Source organism: Tamandua tetradactyla, chromosome 19 (genome assembly GCF_023851605.1).
Source record: "Tamandua tetradactyla isolate mTamTet1 chromosome 19, mTamTet1.pri, whole genome shotgun sequence".
In the NCBI taxonomy this organism is placed as follows: domain Eukaryota; kingdom Metazoa; phylum Chordata; class Mammalia; order Pilosa; family Myrmecophagidae; genus Tamandua; species Tamandua tetradactyla.
In genome coordinates this window covers 65,506,244-65,526,647 of record NC_135345.1, presented here as the reverse complement: position 1 = coordinate 65,526,647, position 20,404 = coordinate 65,506,244, and the positions used below count along the sequence as shown (strand labels likewise).

The following is a 20,404-nucleotide window of genomic DNA, read 5'->3' as shown; positions in this document are numbered from 1 at the left end:
AATAACCTTAGAAATTGGAATAATAGATTATAAATAGGTGACATGGTTTGAAAAGTTCTGAAGAAAACTCTTCTAGCCTTTCCTCTTTGTCTTCAGTCTGACCAATAGTTATTCATTTATTTAAGCTGCATTTTTTAAAAAAAATTATAGTACAAATATCCCCTGAAGAAGTAATAAAGCATGCCCTTATTAAGCAGTCACACCTTCTCTTGTAACATTTAGCTGAAAAGGACCTTGAGGCGTAGAACAGGTAATTTTTTATTAGAGAAGAAGACACTAGGAATAATGTATAGCTTTTAATAAAGGCAGAGGAGATCGGACCCCTCCTGTGAAGGCCACAGAAAAGCCAGGAGCTGCTGATGAATATTTGATATTTGTGAGTGAGAAGAATGAGGGAAGGAGAGTGTGTACCTAAGGTAAATAGTTTCCTTTTCAGCAATCTGCTCACTTTTGGTCTGACCCATTTTTTTCCTGCTCCTTTTCCTACTATTGATAGGAACCATCATTCATAAGATTTATATCTATTTATTACTGAAGACAAAACCTTGGGCTCTATGTGTTCTCATTATTTGCCATTTTAGTTTCTCTTAAATTCCCTGGAACGTCTGATGTAAATAATAATATACATAAAAACCAACTTCTATAGCTAAATTTGGTTGAACTCACCACGTTTTAATTAATTTATCTAAAAAATAATTTTTAAAATTCATGATGTAAAATTAATGCAGAAGTATTTTATTGCATTATAATTTGTAATTATTATTGATTTGTCAACAAAAATGAACTTACCTCTAATATAGTAAAGCTTTAAATTAAAATCATCAGCTATTAAAACCATAGTAATTATGGTGCTATGTAGCATTTTGTGCACATTCTCACGTTAACACAATATTTCATGAAAATTCTCTGGATTAAAAGTAATTCAGGTATTCCCAAGTTCTGATAATGAGACAGGCAACAGAGTTAAAGATTAAAATATTTTAAAACATTGAATCAATTCTACTATCATATACTTTGATTTATAGTTTATTGGTTAAAAATATTATATGTAACAATGCTCAAACTATAAAATAATTCTTTCATGAAACAGAAAAGATGACTGTTAAATTTTATTTTATGTATCATATAATAATTTAAATTAACTTTCTGAACTTCTAATTTAAAATCCTATAGTTAGTAATTTTCAAAAGTTAAAATTTATTGTTTAATATATATTTTCTGTTAAGTTCTTATTAGCAAACATATATATTTTTTCTTTGTGTGCCGTATGGCAGGGGTTGCATTTCATTCTTTTTCTACGTGATTATCTCCTTATTGCAGCACAATTTGTTGAATTTTTGTTTGGTTTTTCTTCTGTTTGGGAAGTACACAGGCCAGGAATCAAACCTAGGTCTCCCTCATGGCAAGTGAAAAGTCTACCACTGAACTACTATTGCACCCCATCTTAGTAGCATATTAAAAGCATTTCTCATGAAACATGGTGTGTTATTCTTATGTTTGATTAAAAAGTATAAATGTTCATAAATGGATTCCATAATAAAATGTGAATACTGGGGGATGGCATAAAGCCATATAATTCTGTAATCATTATAGCAAAAATTATCATCATAAATTACAAAATTTATGAAAGCTGAAACAGTGTAATATTCATTTATAATATTAAATACACTTCTGTTTATGTGAATATGCCTTGTTTCCTAAGGTAAATTACTAACTTCTCAAGACCAGAAATGTTTATAAATTTCACAGGGGGAAACTTTCTGTAATCATATACTTAGCTAGGATTTTCCTAATGCTGAAAATATGAAGATAATAAATAAAATGAATTATTATTATTATCATTGTTATATATAGAGAAAATCAAATCAGCTGAAACTCAGAACTAACTGGAGTATCAACCTTAAAAACATTCTAGAAGGGATTGGTGCAAAGGTAGTTCAGTGGTAGAAGTCTCGCCTGCCATACAGGAGAACCGGGTTCTATTCCCAGACCATGCAATCCCACCCCCAGATTGAAAAAAAAAACAGTTTAGAAGCTCCCATTTAAATTCAATTCAATAATGATTTATCAGTTTTTGTTTGAAGCATAAAACTGTAAGAAAGGTATTGTGTCTGCCCACAATTAGTAATAATAGAATGCATATGAAACTGTGGTGAGAACAGATTTTTGCAAGAGAATATTGGACACTTTCCTTCCTGAAAAGGGTTTAAGATGGCACAAAGAAGAGACTCCTTGTTTTCATATTGCAGACTGAAAAGGTTTTACTAAGGCAAAATGGCATAGCCTACCTATTGATCTCTTCAATAGGTTAGGAAGTTAGAACTGACATGCAGCTTTCAATATTTTTTTTTATTTTAGGGAATGCTTATCTTGATGAAGCTTGTAGGGAGCAATGATATATCAGTTATATAAATGCAGATATGTGCAAGTTGGCCTCCTTCTACCCCTTGTTTTGTCAGTTGGTTGTAGCATCTTTGTTACAGTAACAGCACACTACTGACCAAAACTGATGGTAAACAATGAGCAACACTTTTACTGCTAAAATTCTAGATATTCTGGGCGGTGCAATGGCTCAGTGGCAGAACTCTCAGCTGTCATGCGGAAGACTCGGGTTTGATTCCTGATGCCTGCCCATACAAAATAATAATAATAAAATTTAAAAATTCTAGGTATTCTGATCCAATCATATCTTCATTTCTGGGCACAGTTGGTTTAGACAGGGATATTTAAAGAAACATTTGTAGAGCACAATATGCTCTGTGATACCTCATTTTGTGAGCTGAATTGTGTCACCCAAAAACATATAGCAAGTCCTCACCCCCAGTACTCTTGATGTGAAGTTATTTGGAAATAAGATTTTGCAAATGTAATTAAGTTAAGATAAAATCATACTGGATTAGGTTAGGCCCTAATCCAATATGACTGGTGTCCTGATAAGAAGAGGAAAATTTGGGTAGAGATACAGGCACAAGGAAAGACGGCCATGTGAAGACAGAGGTAGAGATTGGATTTATGTTGCCAAAGACCAAAGTATGCCTGGGACTAAAAGAAACAAGAAGAGGAAACAAAGGGTTCTCCTCTAGAACTTTGGACTGAACATGACACCGGTAGAAACTTCATTTCCAATTTCTAGCCTCCAGAACTACGAGAGAATAAAATTTTATTGTGTCAAACAAACTAGCCAATGGTGTATTTTTGTTTTTTTTATTTTGTCCACCACAGACAATTAACACACTTCACTTGTAAAATGTTAACCAAAGCCCTTGTGGGCTAACAATTTGAACTCCCCATCCCACACCTTGTGTTATGTATCAATAGCTATTTAGTAATGTTGATTAAAAATAAAATAGAATTTTCCAGTGAATTGAGAGTAAGAAGGTGATGAAAGAAATGAGTTTTCATTTACATTTTCCAAACCAAACACTATGATTGTGCTCAATCATACTAACCAGCAATATTGTATTTCATATTTATCCATTTAATGAGAACTCTGAAGATGAGGATGGACTGCTGCATCATTAATATCTTGCAAAACACACATGTGCCTCAAAATGTGAAATCAATTTGGACTTTCATTATTTACATTCTAAAATTAATTCTCACTGAAAATACTTGCATCTAGTGATATTCTGTATCTAGGCCATCTTCTTCTTGCTAATTCACAAAATCCTTGCGATGTCCCTAAGTATGTTTCTCTTTCTGTGGATGTGTTTGAGAAAATACAAACTGAAAATTTATGAAAAAGGTAAAATTGTTTCCAATGATTAATTTGTATGTGAGAAAACCAAGTAAAATGTTTTCAAATCCATGTCCTGCTACTATAATGCAAGAAAAAGTGCTTCTTTTCTTGTGTGAAATATTTAAATATTTCTTCCTTAATATATCTGGACTATGCTACCTTGATTTATTTTAATTTTATGTTTCTGTGTGCTTATTGTCTACAATGTATTTTTCATCTGTGTTACATAAGAACACTATATAGTTTAGATACATCCACCTGTTTTATACTATTATTTAACTTTAAAATAACAGAAAATCAAATCAATGATAGCAACTGGAACAAGTTTTATTCACTAATTTGCTGTATTAACCTATAATACGCCAATTGAAGACATAGCTAATTAAGATAAGACTCAACCCAGGATAAATATATAAACCTTGCTGAGAAATGTTCCAGTGTTTCACACTGAATATGCCTCTGCAATTTTAACAGTGATAGGATTATATAATGCCTGGTTAAATTCTCTAATCTTACTCAGCCCAGACAAACTAAGAGGAAATTATATCAACTACCTTATTTAGGTCAATTATCTCTATTGGAGTCACTTCTTACAGGGAGTTTTAAAGCCAGTATTTAAGGTAAAAATTGCAGTCACAATTGCTCTTTAAAATTCACTAGGAAGTTGCCAAGTGGATGATAAACCAAACATTTCTGACTGTATATGTATCTTTGGTCTTTCTAACTTTCAGAAAATATAAAGCTAACTATTTTTTTCAGTAAAAAGCAAGATTGAAGATTTGACTTAATTGTTGACCAATAGTTAAAATAAAGCAAAAAACCTTAGTCACCACATTCACTCAATTTGACAAGATACTTCTACCTAATGAGGCACATGTGAACTGATACAAACCCTTGGAATCCTATGTCAAATATCTCATCTCATACTCATCCTGGGTATAGGCTCATGAAGTGAAATGACAAGGAAATTTACTTGCAGAATTAGAATAGCTGTTTGTTCACACCCCTCTCTCTTTTATATTTCTCGTTTTACTATACATTCATTGTTGCTGTTTTGGGGGTGAGACACCTAATGATAAAATATGACACTAATAAGCTTATTATTGGTCTCACTGAAAACTGAATGAGTGCTATTTTGTGTATGGCTTCTATTTTGGATAGAACATAGACGTTTAAAATGTTAGTTTTGTTGTATAAATTAGGAGGGTGGTGGAATGAGATTATGACATTGATAAACTCAAAACAAATATTTTTCAGCAGAAAAAAAGCCATAATTTAAAAATATAATTTATTTACAAAAGATTTGACAATGATTTTCTTGGTAGTTAATTTTTAATCATATATCCCAAATTGTATTTGGCAGTGTAAGTGATGGAAAATAATTTTTACAGGATGTTTCATTGGAAACATGTACAAAAGAGATGAAGACCAAAACAGACCTGTAGCAAATCGTTAAATAGTCGCTGATAGTCGTGCGGTACTGACAATGTGTAAACGGAAATTTAGAGAAGAGTGATCAATGCAGGAAAAATTCTCTAGAGAGGTTTATATTGATTACATTGGTAATTAAAATAATTTTATTGATCAATTAATGTGGGTCAGATACTTGATTTCAGGTCTCTCATTCTTAGTAAATGAAAGATGCAGAATTTAAACACAGTTCCATCCAATCAAAAGCTTTCATTCTTAGTCACATTTACATGTAAATAATTTCAACTATAGGGTTGCTATTGAAAATTGTACTTTATCTTTCTATTGTTGACCTGAGAAATTAGAAACCTCTCCTAAGATTCTGTGCAAAATTGTTTGAATGGTAATTATAATTGTTGTTTTATGATTCTTTGCATATTGTTTCACATGTTCAATTTATTTCATGATGACATATCCAAGGAGAATAGATTCTTTGAAGTTGATTATTCCAAATGCTATTTTTGTGTGTGTGTAATGGTTCTAGGTATTGAGAAAGGAGGTTTTATTTTCTCTTTAGATCTAATTATTTCTGAAAATATGCAAACTGTTGAATATATGCCAATTTTACAGTGTGGGAGTTACCTAGAAATTAGGGCACCTGCTATTATAATATGTGAAGAATTGCATATAGAAATTATTGAAAAAATGTCCAAAATAAGTTATACTTTAAAAAATCTATAGCATTAAAGACATTAAGTCTTAAAGGCTGCTCAATTTATGAGGTATATTATAGAGAAAAGGTGAGTTACTGTAAGCAATTAATACTTTTCACAATATAACCTGTTACACATAACAACAAGTACTATATGTTGAATACCGACTTTGTGGCAAGTTAGACAAAGGAGATATGGTAGATAAAGGAAAGGGCTTTGCCTTCACAAAATATGTTTTATGTGGTTGGGAACATTAATAGGCTTAGAAGACCTGCATAGGGCCTTGAAATTCTTAGTGGGTATAGTGGTATATAAAGGGACAATTATTGAAGTGGATTTGATCAAAAGGTCAGATGACTAACAAGCAGCAGGCACCTATATAGAGCAAAGGCTTTGTAAACTGAGCTGAAGCCATCTGGGAACCCAACGACCATCCCTGAACTAAAAGTTTCCTCGCTTTGTTAATATACAGAGAATATAGAAACCCATGCTGAATCTGTCTTCAGCAGTATGAATGTCTCTGCATGCCAAGAAAACTGAAGGTTTGTAACCAGTGCAAAGTAGATAATCACCACTACCTAGTACACAAGGCAATTTGATCCTAGTTGTCCAAAAGAATCAGGAATATCTTCAGAATTCAATGTAACTCATTATTTTAATTCAGTACATGTCCACAAATGTCTTCTTTCATTATTATAATAAACTTACCTCTCCTTACAATGATATATCCTCAGTCCTTGAAATCATCTATATTTAAAGCATACCATTTTTAAGAGAAAGAAGTGTATGACATTGAAAATATTTAAATATCTTGCAGATTTGTGAAGCTGGGAATCATTTCATCAATGTAATGTTGGCTCATCCCAATCACACAGGTTAGTTCCTTTTTTCTTCCTATTTTCTCTATAGTGAATTATGTTCTTACTTAATAAAACCTTAAATCAACAATTTTAAAAGGAAATAATGATAGTTGGAAATATAGTGTGCTCAGATTCTTGCCCTTGTTTTTCTAATTTTTCTCAATATTTGAACTTAATCACGTTCTCTGCCTTATGGAAAGTGAATTTCTTGTACATGTACAAGCACACATACACACCTCAAAAATCACTTAAATATGTGAAAAAATGAGCAGATGACTAAGAAATAAATCAGTATCATATTAATTGATGGGTATCTAAACAATTTAGCACAACTCTTAAACTTGATTTAATTTGAGAAATAATTGATACCATTCTAGTATATTTCAAATGTTTTTAATTTCTTCTAATAAAAGTAATCTGAAAAATTCAATGAGACTAAAATATCAATACCTGGAAGAATAGGTTGAATTTAGTAGCTCAAAATATTTTAAACAAGTTTACGGTGTCTACATTATTCAAAGTTGATTTACTTTTATTCATTAATTCTCTAATTAGGGTTTAATTATTGAAAAATAATTCAAACAGCTTACTGTATACTATGGATAAGTTAATAGGAAATGTCAAATAGTATAGTCAGCATTTAGGCTTCACATTTTTATCAAGCCAACTGAAAACAGAATCATATTTGTTTCTTTAAGGATGTTTTAGCATCTACCAGAGCTGTTTTTTTTTTTTTTTCTTTGTTGTTTGTTTTTTTGCCTCGAACATTTCTTACAGCCTGGTGTATTTGGGATAGTTTCCAGCATAAAGTATTTACATATAATTATGTAGAAGTGCAACATTACAAAATGCTTAGATAATTACTCAAATTTTTAACTACTGATAACAATAAATTATATATGGCTATATAAATCAATTCTAATAAGACTTGGAAAATACCTGTCTTCCCTCTTAGTGGGAAAATTTTTACAGATAATGTGATCGTTACTGCGGTTTGTTGTCTGCATTTATATTGAAGTAAACAGTCTACTTTATTAAGAGGTTGGATGCCATTTTTATCTGATCCAAGTTCATAGATCCTCTGAATTCTATCTTTAGAAATATGTGAACCCCAAATGAAAAAATAACTTCTTTTGATAGTGTAATATTTTTAGAATATAAGAAAACACAGTATCATAGTATAAATTTGTTAATATAACTGAAGTTATAAATATCTCACATTTTAGTCTTGACTGTGGCTTCTAAAAATGTGACTATGCTTAAGCTTCTTCATCTCTCTGGAATATGGTACCCTCATTTGAAAATGAAAATTCTAAATCAAGTGATTTTTTTAATTGTTTCTAAAAAAAATTCATTCTAATTTTTTATTCTCTAACATTCTTTTGTTTTTTGAAACTTTTAAAGTCTAATAACTGGTTTCCATCTTCCTCTTTCCCTTTAGGCCTTCTCCATTAGTTGCCTTCCTATTCTACTGCTTTCTCCCTTGGAAGCCGTGTCTTCCAAGAAGAAAAACCTCTGTTTAATGTTTTAAATCTTTTAATTTAATTTCTCCATATTCAGTGTTCTAGTACATCAGGTCTCAGACTTTTTCTTAGAATGGACTCTCTTCTGATTATACATCCTATGTATCTATACCCCAATTCATTCTCCTTTCTTATCAAACTATCAGCTTCCATATAGGATTTAAAATAATCTCTGATACTTTTGGATTTCTTTTCTACCCTTACATATTAATTGAAGTTCATAATAATATGAACATTTCTAAGATGTGCTTTAGGCTTTGGTTATATATAGGGGAAAGATTTAATATGAGTTGTTTAAACAAAGTATTACAAGTTGCATTCCCCATGGAACAGAATTTGTAATGGAGATTCAAAGAATCTTATCAGGAACTGTGGAAAAGACAAAGGAAGAAGAATTGCTTGAAGAGGGAAGGTCAACCATGATGCAGCCTCAAAGTTGCTTCAATCTACCCTGCCAGGAAAAATGAAGCTAGGATGACCCTTCTGAGTTGCACTGAGATGGAAAGAATAGAAAGAAGGTTAATCAGATGTGGATTACCCTAAGAAAGGAGCATGACCTTGGACAAAGCAGCTTTCTTCAGCCAAGACTATCTCACAGGAGATAGACTATCTCCTATTAAGGACTTTCTGCTAGCAGCATTTCTAGTATTAAGATATCCATACTTCTTGACAGATAGCTTAGCAAAATATCGCAGAACCCATAACAATGCACTCCTTTTATTTCAAAGATGTGCTTACTTGTATAATTTCTAGAAGCAGTTCTACTAGGATGCAAATGGATTTCTCTTCCTGTGGGAAATTAAGAAGAGACATATTAGTGGCAAAAGCTACACCCTTAACCACTGCATCTAGTCTTGGTGTCACAGCTGATTTGCACCATCTTCCTTCTCCACAGTCCTCTAGATTTCTCTCATTCTCAACTAGCACCTTTGATGTGTCATTATTTACCTGTTGACATGACACATGACCTGCATGCTTATCCTCTAAGTCTGAGACCCCGTCTCCATGCTTTTCTCAGAGCATTACTATGACCCTTGTCCATGGATCAAGGAAGTACCAAGAGATATCCAAGTTGATCAACTACCAAATAAATAAACTCCCATTGCCCCACTGTATCATAACAGATTCACCTACTCTTGATGAGCAGGGTCAGTGATTCTGTCAAGCAGTACTTCTGTCCTTATAAATCTGGAGTTCTCAGGTTTCAAGATCCTTGTTGCCAATGAGGACCATTCTGTCAGGAGGCATAGGAGGAGTCCCATTCAATTGTAAACTAAAGTTTAAAGGGGGGCGGCAGTGGCTCAGTGGCAGAGTTTTCACCTGCCATGCTGGAGACCCAGGTTGTTCAATTCCCAGTGCCTGCCCATTAAAAAAAAAAAATGTAAAGGGATACTTTGTCTCTAAGTTGACACTTTAGCAGTGCTGTCAAAAGATACTTCCATCACTCTGACAGTTTGGCATATTCTTGATGGTGTGGTATTTGATGTACAAAATTGGCCCAATGGTTATGAGTGTTTTTTCACTTCCTTTTCTGAAAAGTGGGTCACTTGAACTAGCAGTATGTTTATGGGGATATATGCCAGTTGATTGAATACTGTGTATAGTGTATAGTGCTGGCTGAGGTCCTAAAGAAACAATATGTACATTCTTAGAACATATGCCCCTTCCAGTAAACATGAATTGCTGTAGTTTTCAGAATGGATGGGGTCCAATTAAACACATTTGCCCTCAAGTGACTAGTTAATCACCATGAGTGGTAATGGCTTATATTTATTTATTGTTATTTGTTACTAGCAGATTGGATATTTTAGCAGCATTTGTTAGATATGCCTTGATAAGCAGAAGCACATGCTATTGAGCCCAAGCAGAGCTTCCACCTCTGCCACTGTATCACATTCAGTGCTCATTTTATTAGCACTAGGGTGTCCATTACAAAAGTTTACTGCATCACCTTTTCACCTGTTGTTTATTGTTTCTTCCATCATAGATGATTCTTACTGAGCATGAACATGTGATGCAATAGCTTCACATTTCATGCCCATTCTCAAATGTCCATAAACATGCTTGTAAACCTGACTTGTTTGTCCAATTTTTACTGCAGTGTCCGTGTTCTTTGTATATTGGAATCTTGGACACATCTCTTTCAACTCCAGAAACTCTGTCCATTGGAAGAATATCCCCTAATTACATCTTTTACAGTGACTTCTTAATTTGACTATAATGCAGTTACCATGCATTTTTGGCTTATACCCACATAGCAGTAAAACCATTCCTGGACCAAGCTCAGGATTTTTTTCTTCCGTTATCAGCTGGCATTAAGGGATAACTCTTATAGCCACTTGTGCAAGTTGAAAAAGGCACATTGGTTTGACAATAGTGTATGGTATGGTTGTCTGGCTAAGACATTTGTTTATACTCTCTTGTCCTGCTTGTTTTTAAGCTAGAATATGCCATTTCCATCTTAAAATAGATAATTGCTGGGATCACCCAATCTTATGGGTTGGTAGGTTTACCATAACTCAGCTTACGGTACACAGTTAAGATCATATGGTCATATGGTATCCCTAGAATAGTTTCTTCATCTTTACCATAGTTTAGTTACATTCCAAGACTGTCTTCCTAAGGGGATATAATTATCCCCTACAAATGGTGTGGCCTTATTGTGAAATACAAGAATTCAGCATTGTGATTTATCTTTTGTGGCTTTCCATAGACTCCACACGTTCATCTTTTCCCACCATTGATAGATTAATATCTTGAGTCGACCTTCTTATAACGCTTAAGTGACAAAAGGACTAATGTGACAATTTAGGCTTGCTGCACAATCATTTTCTGCTTTGGTCCTATTTAAATCTTATGTTTTTTTTGTGATATATATATATATACAGTTTGAAGCAGTGTTCACTAATGTGGAATATGTTGATTCTATAACAGAAACAGGCCTACAAGGCATTCTGCTTCCTGTTTAATGATAGGATGAGCAAAATACAACAAATTTCCTGTTTTGGAGGCTGTGTCCTAGGATGCCCCAGGTCATTTAACCCTTGAACATTTTATTCCTTTGTGGTCCTCTAACTCTTTGTACTTTTTATTTTCCCCTATCTTGATCAAATGCTTCTTAAGAAGGGCTCCAACATGCTAGCTACTTCTTGCTCATCCATTCTGAATAGCTTACTGATATTGATACTGATATAGTGGACAAATGTCAGAGATATCTCATTGGTACAGGTCTCTTTGAACTATTTTGTGACAGAGTTTGAGGGCATAGACAGTTTTTTGTAAACTTTTGCCAATTATAGAAGTGACATTATTCTAACCTCCTCACCCCCATATTTGATAGAGGTGGAAACATGTATTTGTTACCTCAATAATTTGCAGCCATGTACTCAAGCTGGGTTAATCTGAATCAAATTGCAGTGGTGGATATTGCTTGATAGAGTTTGTTGTGTTCCACTGTCATCCTACGAAATACATTTTCCTTTTGCAGGGGATAGAATAGTTAATTAAATAGTGTTATACTTGAGAACATCATTTATGCTTACTTTAGGTCTCACTTATAATACTAATCTCTCTGTGGAATGCAGCATTATTTTTTATTTACAGGAGGAGTGGGGTGCAATCCCTAATGCTTTCTCCACTGCAATAGTGATGCACCAAATAATCAATATAGAGGCTGTACAAATGATAATATATGCTTCAAGTGTTCATTCCTGGACAGGGAAGTAGCCGTCTTGGGCTTCGTGGACCCACTGTGGATGAGACCTGATCCAGGACTCCATACATTACCTGGCCACTGTATGGTCTCACTCAAATTTTTGACATTATAATTAATGTTTTTTGTGTCTAGTTATCATGGCAATTTAGAACTTGTATTTAACAGTTCTTGAAATGTAGAGATATGCTGCTTTCTCTAACACACAGTTCCTTGAACAAATGATCATAGCTTCCTTTAGAGAAACATTTTGGGAATTGTTAATCAAATGCATTTGTTCAGGTGTTGCAGGGTCTTTCCACCTGGGAACCCAGACTATCCTCCAGCAAATGAGCTTATATTCTTAAAATTGGTTAAGTTCCAGAAACTGGGGAAGAAGGAGCAAATTTTATATTGAGCCAGCTTCCCTTCATTTTCTGACTATTAATGCAAATTGCTTTTCTTTTTTTTTTTTTTCCTAAATTCAGCGTACATCTATCAAGCCTCTAGTGGCATCATGTTCTACCAATAATCCATAATTTTCTGTGGATCGATGGATCGATCCTCGTCTGAAATTGCCATTGGTTATACCTTATGACCAATAAGTGTGCAACTGGTTTCCTTTTTTTTTCTTTTTTTTTTTGACAGGGGTGGTGGTGGACTCCTTGAAACCCAAACACCTCCCAGTTCTATTCTGACAACACTTACAGTCAGGCTGCAACTGCAGAAGAGGGTCAACACTGAACGTAGTGATGGTAGAGTCACTCCAAACCCATTCCTTACAGCTTTGGAAAAGGGTGTACTTCTAAACATTCCCATGGAACATAGTCTGCTAGTGGGCTTTCCAATCTTATATAGGCTATCTAACAATCCCACTTTTCTGATCCTTTTAAAACTTTCTCTCTCTATCTGTCACAGAAAATTTGACACTTTACCTGCTGTGGGCCATGGTTTCATTTATGCTTTAGTGACATGCATGTAGTGTGTCTTTACCAACATATCAAAGTGTAAATACTATATCCCAGGACAGTGCTTTGACAATATAAACCAACCCTTATCCAGCTTTATATTTTATTCCTTGTATCAGCCCCACAGAATCCAATCACATCAAATATGAATTCTCCTGTAATTTGCTGGAGCATGCTAACTAGGTCTTGAGAACCCTTTGGGGTATAATCCCTTTCTCCACTTAAACCTTTCCTGCAATGCTTCAGGGCAGTTGTATTATGAGGCAATTTTAGTTATCACTTTAGCATCGACTGGAGATGGGGAAGATCTTAGATGGATCTGCATTGCCCCTGCATTGTCTTTTTTTTTTTTTTTTTTTGACATAGGCAGGCACCAGGAATCAAACCCGGGTCTCGAACATGGCAGGTGAGAACTCTGCCACTGAGCCATCATGGCCCACCCTACATGATTCATTTTTAAAAGTTTATTATGTAATATTATATACAACACACTCTGCATTGTCTTTAAGGATGGAGATTTGCTACTTTCAATACGGTGGGATAAGCCACTTTTACAGGCCCAGGGAGTTCATAAAAATCTGGGAATTCCAAGATTTTGTGGACAAGAATCTTGGTTTAGGAGATCTGCTTTGGATGGGAATTAAACATTCTTTGAATTTTGACTTCTATAAGACCTGGGCCTAGCCTTCAACTTTCTCCTACCTGGACTTTGCAGGAGAATAAAGCCTCTTCAGATGTATCAAAGAGACTGGCTAGCTTTCAGAGTTGTTTTTTTTTTATGCCAAATATCAACCTTAGCTTCTAGCTATCTGTTCAGGCCCAAAGCAAGCTCATACAGAACTTGGGAGTGGGTGGCTGCTAGAATGAAAAATGTCAGGCACAGAAGCGGGTTTATTGGGACTTCCGAACAGAAGTTTTTAGTGATGTCCAGCCAGATGTCAGCACCCCACTACCTTGTACCAGTGGCTGGCTACCCATGTACCTACCACTAGCAATTGTCACTCATTTCAGGTTCTTTGATGGGTTACCCGTCTCCAAAATCCCATTCCAGCATCTGCTTTCTTGAGTCACTCTTGCCATCAACTACTGTAGGTTGGGTTTTCTGGGAGACAGAGTCTGAGATGGAGATAGTTTTTAGGAGGTTTGCTAGAGAGTGATTGTACAGCTGGGAAGAAAGGAATCATGTATGTACAAGAAATTGAGCAATGATAAGTTCATTCTCAAAAGAACCTATTGGTGTTATAAAGTTGGGATGGCTCGTCTGCTTAGCTCTGAGTTGAGCCATCAGTTTGCCATGTTGATCAAATATCAGTATATAAGGCCAAAAAAACAGGGGGTGGTGATGATAACTTGGATGAGGTTGTTCTTTTCAGCCAGACAGTCCTGAGCGAGAAGTAACAGTTCAAGGTTCCCTGCCAGTAGCACTTGCTGAAGCTGGGAAATAAACCCTTTATGTCTGAAGTAGAATCTGGATAGTGTAGCATTTTAATGGAAAATATATTCGGACTTTTATTTTATAGAAACTCTATAATAGAACCTATAGGTTAAGAAAACACATCAAGGGAAATGTAGTTATTAAGGTGGTAACATTATTTTAATTAAGAGCAACAATGTACACTTGAAGCAATATTATTCTCACACATGTATGTTTCTATGTCACAAAGCATATAGTTATTTAATCTACAAACTTCATCTGGGGGAAATGTTGATATGTGAACTCCTGGTCATCTATACCCAGGAGCTGAAGACTCACACTTTTTATGTCCTTAACCCAGAATACCTTGTACACATTTTCCTACTCTGAAATTCAATGACTATAACTTGGGTATTTTCCTCAATTATTTTTCTTTAGATGAATATATGGGCATATTCAAAAGTGTTAGCATAAGCATTATCAAAAAAGCCAGTAATATTTAGTGGTGTGCATATTGCCCTTATCTTGAAATGAGCAGGGCATTAATCCTGTAAGAGTATTTTACTTTGATATTTTAACAATAGCTACAGTTTTGAAAGCCACATGCTGACATTTCGTTATGAGTTTAGAGTTATAACTGAAAGAGATTAGTTGATTTGTTATCTGATTAAATCTTGCTATGGAGAATAAAACAGCATTTTTATAATTCATATTTATTTTTACAAATGTCACGGCTCAAAGTTCAACTTGAAATCATTATAAATTTGTTATCTAAAAGGTTTCTTGAAATAATTTGAAAAGGGGAAAACAACTAACAAAAATCAAGAGACAAGATGCTAAGCATAATGAGAGCTGTAAATAACACTCTTGATTGCTGAGCAGAAATAATTTATGTGGTATTTCTGAACATTAACTATATATCTGAAATTCAGTGTAATCCTCTTAGGAGAGATTTTCACACATTTCTGATATAAATGACATTCTTATGTAATTCCCTTTGGATTTTCACAAACTTTAATACAAAGGGAGGTTTGAGATACTTAATAACCTCATCTAAATATATTTTCTTCAACACTAAAGGAGACTGTGAAGAGGTATGCAACAGTGAAAATACAATTTATAATCTCAGTATGCATCACTGCTCCAACTATTATGTTATACAAAAGAATGTTTACATATTATTTTAATTAAAATATTGAAGAGCTGATGATAAATGTATATTCTATAATTTTTTAACAACATAACTGTCAATTTAAAATGGCAAATATCCTCTTATAATTAAATATTCAAAATGTTTGAAATTGGTTCTCTTCTGTGTAATTTGTAAAATAGTTTGCTATAAACATGAACTGATACTTCATATGGTATATAGTTGTTCTATGGAATTTTGCAATGTTTATGATCAAATTTGCAATATGTGGCATTATGACAGCTTTCTCTCATTTCTAAAAGGAAGTAATGCCTGTTTCCCAAGTCCAACTTATAACCCCTTCACATGGCTGTTTATCCTGGTTTCATGTCCTAACTACACCTATGAGGTAGGCTATTTGTGTTTGAAAATAATTAAAATCATTTGATTTTATACTAAATACATGTGTTATTTAGTTATGTATATTATAAACACAATATTATCATATAATAAACATAATAAAATAAGCAACTTTTACCTATATATGTAGACGTATATGATTAAAGATATGGTCTATGATGTAAATTTAAATTCAAGTTCTGGGCATAGGAAATCAGAACGCTTCACCCACAATATTCCCTGTGAGAAAAATTAATATTTTTATATAAATTTAACCTGTGTTTAAAGACTTCAAAATCCCTATATAAAATGCCTTGAGATGTTTTAGGTCTTTAAAGTTTATCAGAAATTTTAGAGAATGTCCCTCATTTTCTTAATAATATGGTACTGTTTTATGAAATTGTTTATGACTTTACCTCATTTAGTAATGAATTTATAATTTTTGGATATTTATTTCTACTTATAATTTTCAAACATTCCTTAAGCTTCCAAATTACCTGTTGAATATAAGATTATATACTGAAAGAGTGGCTACTGATATTTGTTAATTTATGTTTTAATATTGTGTTCTTTTATGTTTTATTCTACAGATTGGATCATGGATTAGTTTCACAGTCATGACACAAACCCTACCAGGTAAGTGTTAGGTTTATTGACAATTAAGAAGTTATTTCTGGGAACAAATCAGTATATTATTAAAGTTTGGCATGTTTGCAAAATATTTTACATTTTTATTTTAAATTTGACTTTGCAAATATGTTGAAACATTATTTGCTATGGGCCTTTATATAATCACTGCTTAATTCAAATTAGGAAATGCAGTTCAGACATATTTATTAAATATGAGGTTTTTTGTTTGTTTGTTTTAATAATGGTAATAATGCACTTCGCTGACACTCTCCTGTGTATACAGAGAAGTATAAATATGCTGTGTCTTAAACGGACCATGAGCATCTGTGAAAGGAAGGGTGGGTAATTTGGGGGCTGGATCATTAAAGTAAAATACAAATTGCGAAGTTGAAATGCATAAGCACCATGTATTAGAAAGAATATTTGTGATATTCATTTCATTATTATTCCACTATAAAATGATTTTGGATTACAAGGCAGCTTATTTAACATATGTACATGTATCTGTATATTTTATTTGTATGTGTAGAAGTAGTTTATATTTGTACTAAAAACTATTACTGAAAATATGAAAGATATGAAGTCAGCTCCTTACTTGGGCATGTTATGTAGCTATGAGATGTAAAAATATGAATTTATTTTGAATTCAACTATTTGCTTTTGATGTTTATTCATCCATGCAATAAATATTTATTGAACATTTTATGCAAAGCAAGGAGTATGAGTAAAGACAAATGATAAATTACTCAACATCTGAGAAATACTTTAAAACTATATATTGTATTTTGTTCTAATGTAGCATATTATACCTATCATCAAAATAAAAAGGAAAAGATAATTATTTCTTTTTATTCTAGTTGGAATTTTCACACTTCTGATGAGTATCCAGATGTCTTTGTGGGCACAAAAGAAACATAAAATTTACCTCAAGAAATTTGATTCTTATATGCATAGGAAATCAGCATTGATTCCATTCATATTGTAAAAAAAATAGTATTCTTATTTTATATACAGAAGCACAGTAAATAAACTCACAAAATCAGACTTAATTAAAGATGGTTGACTATTATGTTCAAACAATTCACAAACAGTACATATTTATATTGAATACAATTTTCATGGAAAATGGTAGAATTTAGTTAATTTTAGAATAATAAACTTGAGGCAAATGAAAAGTACAAATAAATAAGATTAATGAAGAATAGCATTGATCAAGTTTTGCAAGGCATCAGTGCTGGAACAAGATTTTCATTAAAGCTTACATAGCACTGTTTCTATAAAGCAATTAACATATCAGAATACTAAGGTAATATATTTTTTTAAGTTGTGATATTTAAATCACTTAAATTGTACACACTGTTTAGATAGTAACTAATTTTTTATTGTCTAATGTGTTACCTAGAAGTTTCAAATACCTTAGGTTATTAGGTCAACTTCTTGTAAAAATCCTCCTGTATTAAGAGTGAAACACTTGTAATTAGTCATGCATTGTGTTTAACTTGTTTGTAATACATCTATTGTTTGCTGTTATTCTGAAACTATATCAATTAAATATTTCCAGAAATTATTTCTGGAACCTTTTTGAAAATATTTGTGGCTTGTTTATGATGGAGAAGAGAGTGTACTGGACGTTTACAGTGCAAAGATTGTTTTAATGTTATTTTTACATTTTAAATTACTATTTTCCTTCTTCCAAAGCCTGTGTGTATGTGTGTGTGTGTCTGTGTATGTATGTGGCTATATTTTGATCAAAGAAATTACCAATATTACAAAAATCAAACTACAGGGCCACAGTGGCTCAGCAGGTAAGAGTGCTTGCCTGCCATGCCCAAGGACCCGGGTTGGATTCCCAGTGCCTGCCCATGTAAAAAAAAAAAAAAAAAAATCAGACTACACATTAGTTAAAATATTTAAAGGAAACTCAGTTTTTTCATTTCTAATATGGAATTCTTTGGTTTAACTTCTAGATCATTTCTAATTATCGTATTATATATAGATATAACAAAATATATTCATTAAGGTTTTCAGATTATATACATAGTGACAAGATATTCTTCATTGTGTTAGGGCTACATGTATACTGTGAGTTTCTATTAATATGTGTGGTCAAGAAGTAGCAAAAATACCCCTTGAATCATTTTGTACTTATTCTCTAAAGTCTAATATTAAAAGATTTTAAGGGAAATATAACCACAACAGCAAATTTTAACTCCCTGATTCTCATTCATAAAAATTCAGTTTGAACTTACATATGGTCTTAAATAGAATTACTGATACATTAAAATACATGCATCTAATACACATTCCCTAGCTAGTGAAACAGGAATTGAAGGGTCATCTCTCCAAATCAAAAATAATATTTCTGTTACTCACCAAATAATGCTGGAGTTGAAATTTACCCCAGGATGCAAATAATACCCAACTTCCTTTTCTTGTGAAACCAAGTTAAATAGCATACAATGATGAAAACTGAGTAAAATGTGTACTCTTTGCTTAGCGTACTTCTTTTTCATATTTGTCCTTTGGCAAGTCAAAAACAGCCTGCACTCAAATTTATCATGCTGTATTCACAGTCAAATATGTATTTTTTACTTGCTCTCAGTTTTATTGCTACATACCCACATTTAGTACTATACATCAAGGACTTAAATTTTCCAGAATTCCTGATGAAATGACTTTCAGATATGATCAGTCAATAGTCATGAAGACAGTGCTGAAAGGCAAGTGACAGTAAAAAGCCCAAGTTTCCCCCATCTCTCTGTTTCCCACTAGACAACACACCGCTTGAAAGCCCCGGCTCCCGTAAGTAACCCCTCCTGTGGGTCTGGCTCTCTTTGGATCATCTAGACATCTGGACATGACAACTCTATCCATTTCCATTGCCTATCCTTCCCTTGGTTTGATGGAAGTTCCCTAGTGTTGCTAATATCTTCCTTATATCAATGTTGGCTTTTTGGGTTTTCATCTCTTCTGAAATACCATCAAATCTTGCCTGACTTACTTAAAACATTTATGCAATATCTTTCTGCATACAGAATAAAATTCCTTTTTTGCCATATAAGTCTGTTGCCTATGTAATCAATTACTTGTAATAAAAATCCCTTTGTTGAAAAACTAAAAGTGATTTTTGTTTTCTTGACAAATCTTGACTATAACTAGGAAGTTTGCTTCTTGTAGCAAGATGAGCAGGGACTCAAAATGCAGCACAGGAGACTAGGATCCATAAAGATCAGAACTTTCTGTTTCTATTGTTCTACCTTCCCTTCTCCCACTTGTTCTGTCATATCTGTTTCATATCAATCATTCCACTACAGTTGACAGACTCCCCTTAGTTAATGGGCACCTCAATCATGAGGTGTTGTTTTATTACTTTTTCATTATGATTTCTGAGGGTCTTCTTATGCTGAAGATATCAAAAGAGAGAGCCTCACAGACTTACTCCTTCTCTTTATCAGAATTTATGCTGCAGGTATAATTCTACAGCAGCCATGTGTCCATTTTCAGCCTTTAAAGTCTTACCTCCATTTATAGACTTTAGTACATAAGTACGTATGTATGCATGCATGCACACATATACACATACACACATAATTTATCTGCTTTCTTATACTTCTTATATATTCCTTCTCTCTTTTATTCTGTCTAGACAAGCTTGCCTTTGTTTTTTGACTCCAAAATTTATTTCCTCCAATAATTTTCAAATTGTCAATTTTGATGTTTCCATGGTCACATGTTAAAAATGATAATAAAAATTCTCTAATTGAATATGTTTTAAAAATCATCTAAATAACAGTTTGTATTGCTACTTATGATGTCTATATGAGAAGTTCAGAAATTCACTAATGTTCCTTTGGCACATATCCATGTAAATTGATTGAAATTTATGACGTTCTTTACAGAAGCATTACAGAGATTAGCTATAGATATA

At 33.1% G+C, this 20,404-nt stretch overlaps 1 protein-coding gene across 2 annotated transcripts in view; it reads left to right on the top strand.

Annotated features, from left to right (window-relative positions):
- The window catches only part of TECRL (trans-2,3-enoyl-CoA reductase like), a 150,941-nt gene extending 130,787 nt beyond the window's left edge, over positions 1–20,154 (top strand). Inside the window, exons 9-12 of one of the 2 annotated variants that reach the window (XM_077136991.1) lie at positions 6,680–6,737; positions 15,771–15,856; positions 16,437–16,482; positions 17,334–20,154. In XM_077136991.1, coding sequence (XP_076993106.1) covers positions 6,680–6,737; positions 15,771–15,856; positions 16,437–16,482; positions 17,334–17,461 — 318 coding nt within the window. In that variant the 3' untranslated portion in view covers positions 17,462–20,154. The remainder of the gene's footprint in view (positions 1–6,679; positions 6,738–15,770; positions 15,857–16,436; positions 16,483–17,333) is intronic. The other variant, XM_077136990.1, reaches the window with a different exon arrangement.
- The last annotated feature ends 250 nt before the right edge of the window (positions 20,155–20,404 follow it).